Here is a 12,437-nt window from a genome sequence, read left to right as displayed (position 1 = left end):
AGTTACACAGGATTATTCGTTCGTGAGTACTTCTGGAGTTTGGGGAGACGTGCAGAAGAATGAGCGATCAGTATACAGACCAATTTCAAGTTTCGATTCGTAATAGACGATGACGCTGCGCTAGTTGCAGAGTAGCCCAGTACGGACATTTTTAAATCGCCAATTTCTGCTTTCATCCGTACTGCAAACGTAGCGTTTCATTAAGTGTTAGAGTGTGAGTTTTCCAGTTTAGCTTGTGGTCAGTTTGTACTGTCTACAGCCGAACTGTAGGGCCCTAGCTGCCCCTCCCTCCAAGTGACGAGCGCATCGCGTCATTATAATAGTCTTGTGACACGCCCGTGTCCTACTGGGGTACTCTGCAACTACCCCACCAATAGAAACTTGAACGCACTCTATGTACCGATCTCTTATTCTTCTGCATGGCTTCTTAAAACCCAGAGGCACTTACGAGTCAGTAATGTTGTATAACTAAACGCAGCTGCCACCATTCGATTACCGACTGACTTCAGGAATTCTTCCACAATATCTTCTTCTCTTGACGCTTTGTTATTTTTCTTCAGCCTGTTAGTTCATCTAACGATTTTTTCCCTTTTGTTTTCATACCTGTTCATTGGTTTTTGCAAACTTGAGTGCCAGTTATTTCAGTTTTAGTTGGATATTTATTATAACAAGTCTGCAGTGACGTGTTTTCATTTGCAGGTGATGACAGCAACGTGGAAAGCGGAGACGCTGCGAGCGCCAGCAGACATGTGAGTACACTCTTAGTGTAGTGTAGTCGTGTGTGGTGGGCCATCTGTTACGCAGCCACCGACTACCGCCCGACGCTCTGGCCTCTTCATAGGACTGTAGCAGGTGACGAACCGGTTTTATTCGTCTCTTGTCTCTCCATTGGAATTTGGCCATGCAGGCATACATAACATTCACATAATATCTAGTATGCACGACGTTAATTTCTATTTACAGAAAATACGGTACGATTTGATGACTGACGCACGACAACCCTGGGAATTACTAAATAATTATACCGTAATAATAAAAAAATAGCATCATGTCCACTGTATATCTACAGTCATGCTCATAAATTAAGGATAACTGCAGAATGTGGTGCCACACAACGTGGCACTACACAAAACTGGCGCTAAAAGCGTACGCACGTAGGGAACACACACGGCACAGATTGCGAGTCCACATCTACATCGATACTCCGCAAATCACATTTAAGTGCCTGGCAGAGGGTTCATCGAACGACCTTCACAAGTCTCTATTATTCCAATCTCGTATAGCGCGCGGGAAGAATGAACACACATCTTTCCGTAAGAGCTCTGATTTCCCTTATTTTATCGTGGGGATCGTTCCTTCCTGTCTTACTCGGTGTCAACAAAATATTTTCGCATTCGGAGGAGAAAGTTGGTGATTGGAATTTCGTGAGAAGATTCCGTCGCAACGAAAAATGCCTTTCTTGTAATGATTTCCAGCCCAAATCCTGTATCATTTCTGTGACACTCTCTCCCATATTTCGCAATCATACAAAACGTGCTGCCTTTCTGTGAAGTTTTTCGATGTACTCCGTCAGTCCTACCTGATAAGGATCCCACACCGCGCAGCAGTATTCTAAAAGTGGACGGACATGCGTAGTGTAGGCAGTCTCCTTAGTAGGTCTGCTACATTTTCTAAGTGTCCTGCCAATAAAACGCAGCCTTAGGTTAGCATTTCCCACAAGATTTTCCATGTGTTCTTTAGAATTTAAGTTGCTCGTAATTGTAATACCTAGGTATTTAGTTGAATTTACCGAAGTTTAACGAGCTACTTTTAGTACTCGATGGTGATAAGTTGAGAAACCCGTCCCGAAACACGTGTGCTACAAAACGCCACTGTTTCCTGCGCATGTAGCCCGACATCAGTATGGGATATGATCACCACGCACACGTACACAGGCCGCCAACGGGTTGTCATACTGTGGATCAGGTGGCTGGGCAGCTGCTGGGGCACAGCCTCCCATTCTTGCACCAGTGCCTGTGGGAGGTCCACAAGTGTCGTAGGGGTTTGAAGACGTGCAGCGATACGTCGACCGAGAGCATCACAGACGTGCTCGGTGGGTTTTAGGTCTGGAGAACAGGCAGGCCACTCCATTCGCCTGATATCTTCTGTTTCGAGGTACTCCTCCACGATGACAGCTCGGCGGGGCCGTGCGTTATCATCAGTCAGGAGGAAGGTGGGACCCACTGCAGCCCTGAAAAGGCGGACATACTGGTGCAAAATGACGTCCCCTATACACCTGACCTGGTACAGTTCCTCTGTCAAATTCATGCAGGGGTGTACGTGCACCAATCATAATCCCACCCCACACCATCAAACCACGACCTCCATCCAAGTCCCTTTCGAGGACATTAAGAGGTTGGTATCTGGTTCCTGGTTCACGCCAGATGAAAACCCGGCGAGAATCACTGTTCAGACTAAACCTGGACTCGTCTGTGAACATAAACTGGGACCACTCTTCCAATGACAATGTACTGTGTTCTTGACACCAGGCTTTACGGGCTCTCCTGTGACCTTGGGTGAGTGGAATGCACCTTGCAGGTCAGCGGAATGCACCGTGCAGGTCTCCGGGCGAATAAACCATGTCTGTTCAGTCGTGTGTAGACTGTGTGTCTGGAGACAGCTGTTCCAGTGGCTGTGGTAAGGTCCCGAGCGAGGCTACCTGCAGTACTCCGTGGCCGTCTGCGGGCACTGATGGTGAGATATCGGTCTCCTTGTGGTGTTGTACACTGTGGACGACCATACTGTAGCGCCTGGACACGTTCCCTGTCTGCTGGAATCGTTGCCATAATCTTGAGACCGCACTTTGTGACACACGGAGGGCCCGTGCTACGAACTGCTGTGTTTGACCAGCTTCCAGTCGCCCTAGTATTCTACCCCTCATAACGCACCAATATGTGTTCTTTGGGCCATTTTCAACACAGAGTCACCATTAGCACGCCTGAAAACGTCTGCACACTTACTTGCTGGACCGTACTCTGACATGTACCAACACACCTCTGCGTGTGTGGACTGCTGCCAGCGCCACCGTGCGACGACCGCAGGTGAGGTGCATCGCACGGTCATGCACCGAGGTGATTCAAACCCGCAAACCGCCCACCAGAGCGTCGTTTCGCCATGTTTTAGCATTATTCTTAATTTATGAGTGTGAATGTAGATAGTCACGTGAGACATGCCCTATAAGGCAAAACAAAACGACGCATCGCCAAGTTGTTCAGATTTGTCACAACTTGATGTTCATACAGGCATCGACGGAAAATGCAGAATTGTAAACTTTGGCGACCGATGGATGAATGTACAACGGTGCTGCACAATTTCACCGTGCAGCTGGTAAATATAGTAAGCAGGGGACACAGTTGGTGCGCAGCAGCTGCGCGATGCGACTTCAGCCGCAGTTGTGGCAGGTGGGTAGGTTGGACGTCCTGAATGGCGTATGGCGGATGCGTAAAGGCGTCGTCACACGGGCCGTGCTGTCGAACGTTAACGTTGAGCGTGCCGAGTTCAGCGTGCTGCTGAACGCTCAGGAGGGATGCGACTCGTGCACACGGCACGTTGGCCCCAACGTGGAATACGCGATCGCGACGCACTCCAGCGGCAGTTGAGGGATGTTTCTACTTCGTAAATCACGCTGTTTACTCAGAGGGCGCGCGTAAAACGCCCACGTTAGCTCTATCCCAACGCTCATTTCCTCCATCGTCCACGAAAAGGAAAGTGCCATGTCCAGTCAATAAGGACACAGGCTTATAAAAGTTCCATTATAAACAGTGCGGTACAAATTCTCCGCATAAGATAAACATTATTTCATCATTCCGACATTTTAGTAGAACCTCAAGGTCGCAATTGCTTGATCAGTGTTCCTACCCAGTGGCAGTATCTTTGCAACGTGTGAATTACGAAGCGTAAAAGAAAAAGGAACATAATATCTTTATACAAGTAGCGCAATCTTTCCTGTAGATTAAGCCAATCGAACAAAGTCAGCCCTAAAAAAAAGGGTGAACTTATATTTACATAACATTAAATATTATAGGATATACTTACATTAAACTAATGATAAAGTATCAGAACTAAATAAAAACGAGAATGTTAGGAAAAAAATGTGGGAGTGTTAAGACGCCAACCACCGGCCCATCAAACATCTTTAAAGCGGGCAGTGATGCTAGTCTTACGCTACGGCACTAAGAGACTCAGAACGTCTAATCATAGTATGTTAGCTCCTGCAGAAAACCACAATCGTAGATGTGTTACTGATTGAAATTTAACCATAACAAATTGTACAAGAACAATGCGTTTTGGGTGGATCTTCAGTGTGTCGCGGCCTTCAAATAGCCTACTCTCGTATTACGCAAGTTACAATAATTCTTTTGCCACGAATATGATGTTTCTCATTATTTTATTGCGACCAATTCCCAATCTGCTGGTGCCCAGAAACGGCATATACACATACAGGCTTGAAATGAACGCCAATATGGCGCCTCACAACTCTGTTCTGAAGGGAGACGGCGTGCGTGTGACGTAGGTGGCGTTGTGCCACCTCATTGGTCGACGCTCAGAGTAAGACTCCCGAGCGTGCTAGTCCACGCTGTGACGTCAGAAACTGGGTACGCTCAACGCTCGACGTTTTGGATGCACGGTCCGTGTGCAGAAGGCTTAACGTAGGCCGTGTTACGTGCGGCCTCGACGGGGTCTGCCCTTGACTCTGTCCATCTCCGTGTCCACTCTGCAAATCACACTCGAGTGCCTGGCGGAGGATTCATCGAACCACCTTTACAATAATTCTCTGTTATTGCAGTCCCGAACAGCGCGCTGGGAAGACGGAACACCTATACCTTTCCGCGCCATCTTCGATTTCCCTTTTTTTATTGTGATGGTCATTTCTCCCCATGGAGGTGGGCGTCAACAAAATATTTTCTCATTCCAACGAGAAAGATGGCGTCTGAAATTTCGTGAGAGGATTCCGCCGCAACGACAAACGCCTTTGTTTCAGTGATGTCCACTCCAAAATCCTGTATCATGACCGTGGCATTTCTCCTCTGATTCTTAATAATACAAAGTGTGCTGCCCTTCTTTGTCTCGATGTACTCCGTCGTTAATCATATGTGGTAAGGATGCCGCACCGCGCACCAGTACTCCAAAAGGGGACGGACAAGCGTAGTCTAGGCGGTATTGATGCACTCTGCCGCCCTCTCTACGTATGTGCACCACTCAAGACACCAGAGAGAGTTTCAATCTCTGTTCTGCTTGTTTCGTCCAAATTTGGCAGCGACGTGAGTGTCACTGAATGGGGAGGGATTTTTTGGTCAAAAGCATCCTGACATCTGGCTGAAAATACAAGTTCGTGGCGCCCTTCATCCGTAATGCTGGAATTCAACATGGTGAGAGTAGGTACCAAGACCGCGGCAACACGAAAAGTGGGCTACGACAAGAGGACAAAATAGCGAAGAAAAGAAAGAGAACTAAAGAAAATAGAAAGGACACTCGGACTCTTTAACGGGATTGTGGAGTTGAAATGTGTCGTCGTGGTATGGTTGACAAGGAAATGACGTGCAAATCTTTGGTTTGCTCCGTAATCAACGTCGTTTGGTTATGTAAGTATCATTATCCCATCCAGTATGAAAGCTACGTAAACAGAATTTTGCATCAGTAATAATATACTGTCTGCGTATCCATAGAACCAGATTACTGAGCAAGTTGTTCGATGTTTTGAGCTGGACATGTCGTATGTTCTTAAATTATTAGGAGAAAAAAGTCACTTCTAAAAAAACATTTTTCTAAAAAATGCACAAAGCAACAAAGTGGTGAATGTTGCTGGTCTACCCTTTCAACAAGTTAATGATTGAAAAAATAAATCTTGTTTTGACCTTTTTCTTTCTATGGTGTGGAAGTGTACCCAAAGTAATAACCACACGTAATTCTGTAAGTAAGTTAAAAATAAGTATTTACTCCAGTACCTATTAGACAGTTTTTAAATGTCTTCACACGGAGGTTATTCCAATAGCTATTAAAGTTTTTCAGTTATTACATTACAAAATATTAGCGAAAGCAACAGGCTATGAGGTCCAGGTTCCCTTGAGAGAACTGTTCCTGGAATGGATTTGGGAAAGACCGGCTGCCAAGCAGAAATTACGGATCTGTCACGTCACCAACAACTTTAATCTTGCTACAAGTAAGAGCTCATTTAAGCCACACGGACACAGATCCTGACTCAATTATTTTATTCCTCGTCCTCTGAACCAACGGCATTCTAGACGTCTAATAATACGTACCTCTATCTGTGTTACAGACTTCAGGGGTCTGAAATGCCCGGTAAGCAATAAATTCTCGAGTGTTAAAAGCCTCCAGGCCTGCTACAGTGTCTGCTTTAGCACCACATACACACATCAAAAAAGTTTTGCATCTTCAATAAAGTCAAATAAATCTCTTCTAATGCAAGTTCCTCGTTTTTATACACACATCAAAAAAAGTTTTGCATGAACCTGGTTCCCAGAACTCCTGAAGATAGACGTGACTGTGGCTACTGTATCACAGACACAGTCCCTTTGACTGTTCAGAGATATCACTAAACCCGTCCATTAGCGCCTATTAGACGGAGGGGACCAGACAGCTGATCAGTTGCAGTCATTCCCCCATGAAGGAGGTGCACAGCTCGTGTTGTCTGTGGTTCAACCGTGCCTAGATGGTCAACACCGCGGTTCGATCGCGTCCGCTTTGTTACTTTGTGGCAGGAAGGGCTCTCAACAAGGGAAGTGTCCAGGCGTCTCTGAGTGAACCAAAACGATGTTGTTCGGACACGGAGGAGATACAGAGAGACAGGAACTGTCGGTGACGTGCCTCGCTCAGGCCGCCCAAGGGCTACTACTGCAGTGGATGACCGATACCTAAGATTATGGCTCGGAGGAACCCTGACAGCAACGCCACCATGTTGAATAATGCTTTCCGTGCAGCCACAGGACGCCGTGTTACGACTCAAACTGTGCGCAATAGGCTGCACGATGCGCAACTTCCCTCCCGACGTCGACGGTGAAGTCCACCTTTGCAACCACGACACCGTGCAGAGCTGTACAGATGGGCCCAGCCACATGCCGAATGGGCCGCTCAGGACTGGCTTCACGTTCTCTTCGCCGATGAGTGTCGCATATGCCTTCAAGCAGACAATCGTCAGACGTGTTTCGAACAACCTGGTCAGGCTGAACGCCTTAGACACACTGTCCAGCGAGTGCAGCAAGCTGGAGGTTCCCTGCTGTTTTGGGGTGGCATTGTGTGGGTCCGACATACGCCGCTGGTGGTCACGGAAGGCGCCGTAACGGCTGTACGATGCATCAGTACCGTCCTTCGAGCGATAGTGCAACCACATCGGCAAAGCATTCGTCCTCGCGGAAGACAATTCGCGCCCCCATCGTGCACATCTTGTGAACGACTTTCTTCAGGATAACGACATCGCTCGACTAGAGTGGCCAGCTTGTTTTCCCTATCGAACATGCTTGGTATGGATTGAAAAGGGCTGTTTACGGACGATGTGACCCACCAACCACTCTGAGGGATCTACATCGAATCGCCGTTGAGGAGTGGGACAGTCTGGACCAACAGAGCCTTGATGAACTTGTGGATAGTTTGCCACGACGAACACAGGCATGCATTAATGCTAGAGTACGTGCTACTGGGTATTTAGGTACCGGAGTGTACAGAAACCTGGACCACCATCTCTGAAGGTCTCGCTGTATGGTGGTACATTAAATATGTGGTTTTCATGAGCAATAAAAAGGGCGGAAATTATGTTTATGTTGATTTCTTTTGCAATTTTTTGAACACGTTCCGGATCCCTCGGAACCGAGGTGATGCAAAACTTTTTTTTGATGTGTGTAGTACAGCCACAATAACTGAAACATTACGATGTCCATTAGCGTCTGCGTTCGGTAGCGTGAAAATGAATACACATCCGTACAGGCTCCGGACACAACGCATGTAGGAGCGTTAGGGAAAGACAGGCCCGTCAGCTCTGGCGTAGACAAGTCTTCTTCTCAGATGTTTTTTATTCCAGTCTTTGATCACAACATAAATTCTTTAGACGATGACCGGTTTCAGTCCGTAATGACCATCCACAGATCATTTTTACACCATGTCCTAAAGTGATAAGGCCATAATGGCATCGCGACGATGTCGCAGTTGGTGAATTCTTCTTCTTCTTCTTCTTCTTCTTCTTCTTCTTCTTCTTTTGCTAGCGCTTTTGTCCCGCATTTTGCGCAGGGTCGGCACTTTTAAGGGCGGATTTGACACGGATAATTGTAGGGGGTGGCCGGGTGCCGCGGGATGGAATGAGTGTACGCCAGCTGTGTGTGTAGTGTAAGCCGTGGAATAGTGTGAACGCGTTGACATGTCTGCGAGTCGTGTAACAGAGGCCCGGTATTCACCTAGTGGGATGTGGAAAACCGCCTAAAAACAACATGCAGCGAGGCCGGCACAGCAGCCCTCGTCGGTAATCCGGGCGGATTCGATCCGGGGCCGACGCTGCAAGCCGCATTAGCGCTCCCGGCTAACCTACCGGCTCCGGCGTGAACAACTGCTGGCCATAAAAATTGCTACACCCAGAAGAAATGCAGATGATAAACGGGTATTCATTGGACAAATATATTATACTGGAACTGACATGTGATTACATTTTCAAGCAATTTGGGTGCACAGATCCTGAGAAATCAGTACCCAGAACAGCAACCTCTGGCCGTAATAACGGCCTCGATACGCCTGGGCATTGAGCCAAACAGAGCTCGGATGGCGTGTACAGTTACAGCTGCCGGTGCACCTTCAACACGATACCACAGTTCATCAAGAGTAGTGACTGGCGTATTGTGACGAGCCAGTTGCTCGGCCACCATTGACCAGACGTTTTCAATTGGTGAGAGATCTGGAGAATGTGCTGGCCAGGGCAGCAGTCGAACATTTTCTGTATCCAGAAAGGCCCGTACAGAACCTGCAACAGGAGGCCGTGCATTATCCTGCTGAAATGTAGGCTTTCGCAGGGATCGAATGAAGGGTAGAGCCACGGGTCGTAACACATCTGAAACGTAACGTCCACTTTTCAAAGTGCCGTCAGTGCGAAGGAGAGGTGACAGAGACGTGTAGCCGATGGCACCCCACACCATCACGCCGGGTGATACGCCAGTGTGGCGATGGCGAATACACGCTTCCAATGTCCGTTGACCGCGAACCTCGATTCATTCGAAAATATGACGTTTTGCCATTCGTGCACCCAGGTTCGTCGCTGAGTACACCATCGCAGGCGCTCCTGTGTGTGATGTAGCGTCAAGGATAACCGCAGCCACGGTCTCCGAGCTGATAGTCCGTGCTGCTGGAAACGTCGTCGAACTGTTCGTGCAGATGGTTGTTGTCTTGCAAACGTCCCCATCTGTTGACTCGGGATCGAGACGTGGCTGCACGATCCGTTACAGCCGTGCGGATAAGATGCCTTTCATCTCGACTGCTAGTGATACGAGGCCGTTGGGATCCAGCACGGCGTTCCGTATTACCCTCCTGAACCCACCGATTCCATATTCTGCTAACAGTCATTGGATCTCGACCGACGCGAGCAGCAATGTCGTGATACGATAAACGGCAATCGCGATAGGCTACAGTCCGACCTTTATCCAAGTCGGAAACGTGAGATGGTTCGCATTTCTCCTCCTTACACGAGGTATCCCAACAACGTTTCACCAGGCAACGCCGGTCAACAGCTTTTTGTGTATGAGAAATCGGTTGGATAGTTGGCTCATGTCAGCACGTTGTAGGTGTCGCCACCGGAGCCATTCCTTTTGTGAATGCTGTGAAAAGGTAGTCATTTGCATATCACAGCTTCTTCTTCCCGTCTGTTAAATTTGGCGCCTGTAGGACGTCGTCTTGGTGGTGTAGCAGTTCTAATGGCCAGCAGTGTAAATAAGTCCTTGTGGCTGTTCTGTGGTACCGGCTCAGGCTGCCGGGTGTTGATGAGCCGTGTTGTGTGGCCGGCCCGCAGGTGATGGCGGACGCGTCTCTCGGGAGGTGCAGCCGGCGCAAGCCCGCCGCCCCCTGGCGCAGCCGGCCGCCGCAGGCGGGCGCCGACGACGCCGACGTCGACTGGCCGCTCGGAGACACCGCTGCCAGGCTGCAGGTGAGTGCCGCCCGCTGTCTGCTCCTGCCTGCCTGCCTGCCTAACTGCTCCTGGCGCCCGCGAGCTGCGACCGAGCTTCGCGTCCCTCATTCAAACCACCCTTCTCTGGGTGCCACCCCCACCCCCCCCTAGCCCCGTCGCACACCCCCCACCTTGCGGAGTGGCCCACCCTGGCTTCATTCTCCTTATTTTTTTAAATTTCTTCGTTTTAACGCCTTCTCTTGACCTTTTAACGAATTTTCTGTCTAGCTCTGTTTTGTTTTCTGTTATTGCGTTAGTTATACTTAGCTTTTCTTGATTTGCCTTTCGCCTCCTTCCTTTGGCCACTGTTCCTGGTTTGCCACCTAACTGATGAAGGCACTGATGAGCTTACAGTTTAGTCCTCTTTCGCTTCAAACCAACCTATCACAAACTGCAGCGGACAGGGTCGGAAAACTACCGCAAATACTGACAAGAACCAACTCTGCTCATCTGCTCATTACCGACTCCACTGACATACGTAGGGATATAGCACTCTGTACTATACAGCATGTACAAGAAGTAATACTGATTTTTGACAGATACGAAAGAAACGATCATTTGAAGCAAAGATCTTAAGAGACAGCTCCTTATTCCACATGGTTTCAGAGGCAGAACACACATCATTTACATTTGTTTCTGCGCTGGCGCTTCAGACGTATATGTTTGACCCATTCAATTTCTTTGGTACTTTTCTCGACCCCAATCTACATCATCGCTTACAACACGTTTGTTCGGGATGTCTTTCTGCTGTTAAGCCACTCCCTGGACGGGCAGTTGCTCAAGCGGTGCAGTGCGAGGGATTTTTTTGAGTTTATTTGCATGCATTATGCTTCATTACAATATTTTACAGGTGCTGACCGATTGAGTACGAGAGTCCTTTATTTTCATTAAAAGAAAAGGGATTTTTTTTAAAAATGCGTGAGCAATGGATTGCAGTGGATCTTCACAAAGCCTTGTACGGGCCCTGGGTTGGCGACACATAAGATTTCTCCAGTATGCGCCGCTATACCACGGCTTGTTCACGTGCTCGACGAACAAACAACCTTTCTGCCGACGGGGTGACGCTTAGCGAAGCGTCGCTTGCCTAGGCAGAGCTCCTGCAGCAGCCAATCAGAAAGCTCCAGGAGACCACGCGTGAGGCGTGTGCATCGCCCTCTTTTACTGACAGGCCCCCGACGAGATGAGACGCATTGGCCGGTTGCGTCCGTGCACTTTTCGAGTCCCGGCTCAATCTGTTTGTGCCTTAGGGCCGCTAAACTCAGGTAATGAGCCGCAGCTAGGCCAATCAGTAAATGTTTTCTCAATAAACGGGAGGCAGTTTGCCGACCAGAGTTGGAAAATTAACACTTGTTCTTTTTTAGACTCCACTTCCGCTTCAGCCACACCCTGACATGCACAATATTTTTGGTACTCTTGTTGTTTTCGTTGTCGTTGTTTTCAAGATTTTTACCCTCCATACTGCCCTCCAGTACTAAATTGGTGATCCCTTGATGCCTCACAAGGTGTCCTACCAACCGATCCCTTCTTCTAGTCAAGTTGTGCCACAAATTTCTCTTCTGTCCAATTCTATTCAGCACCTCCTCATTAGTTATGTTATCTACCCATCTAATCTTCATCATTCTTCTGTAGCACCACATTTCAAAAGCTTCTATTCTCTTTTTGTCTAAACTATTTACCGTCCACGTTTCACTGCCATACATGGCTACACTCCATACAAATACATTCAGAAACGACTTCCTGACACCTAACTCTATACTCGATGTTAACAAATTTCTCTTCTTCAGAAACGCTTTCCTTGCCATTGCCAGTCTACATTTTATATACTCTCTACTTTGACCATTGCCACTTATTTCTCTGCCCAAATAGCAAAACTCCTTTACTACTTTGTCTCCTTTCTGAATCTAATACTCTTACTATCGCATTTAATTCGACTACATTCAGTTATTCCTGTTTTCATTTTGCTGATGTTCATTTTATGCCTTTTTTTAAAAAGACACTTTCAATTTCGTTAAACTGGTCTTCCGAGTTCTTGCTGTCTCTGACAGAATTACAATGTCATCGGCACCATAAAATGTAATGTTCGTACTTACATAATACAGTGAATGGTGAGGGTGGCATTTTTAAGTGGTAAAAAAATTAACAGTGACAAAATTCAAAGTAAGCGGAATATTCAAAAGTAAAACTTTAAAATTCAACTGAATGTTCGCAATAGCATTTACATACCATGACTTTCATAAATAACTTT

General features: G+C 47.5%; 1 protein-coding gene across 1 annotated transcript in view; it reads left to right on the top strand.

Annotated features, from left to right (window-relative positions):
* The window catches only part of LOC126295067 (nascent polypeptide-associated complex subunit alpha, muscle-specific form-like), a 396,552-nt gene that overhangs the window by 319,464 nt on the left and 64,651 nt on the right, over positions 1–12,437 (top strand). Inside the window, exons 3-4 of the mRNA XM_049987313.1 lie at positions 700–749; positions 10,037–10,171. Of these exons, the coding sequence (XP_049843270.1) occupies positions 700–749; positions 10,037–10,171 (185 nt within the window). The remainder of the gene's footprint in view (positions 1–699; positions 750–10,036; positions 10,172–12,437) is intronic.

Source organism: Schistocerca gregaria, chromosome 11 (genome assembly GCF_023897955.1).
Source record: "Schistocerca gregaria isolate iqSchGreg1 chromosome 11, iqSchGreg1.2, whole genome shotgun sequence".
Classification (NCBI taxonomy): Eukaryota; Metazoa; Arthropoda; class Insecta; order Orthoptera; family Acrididae; genus Schistocerca; species Schistocerca gregaria.
Note: the sequence above shows the minus strand (reverse complement) of the source record. Positions and strands in the feature narration are given on the sequence as shown.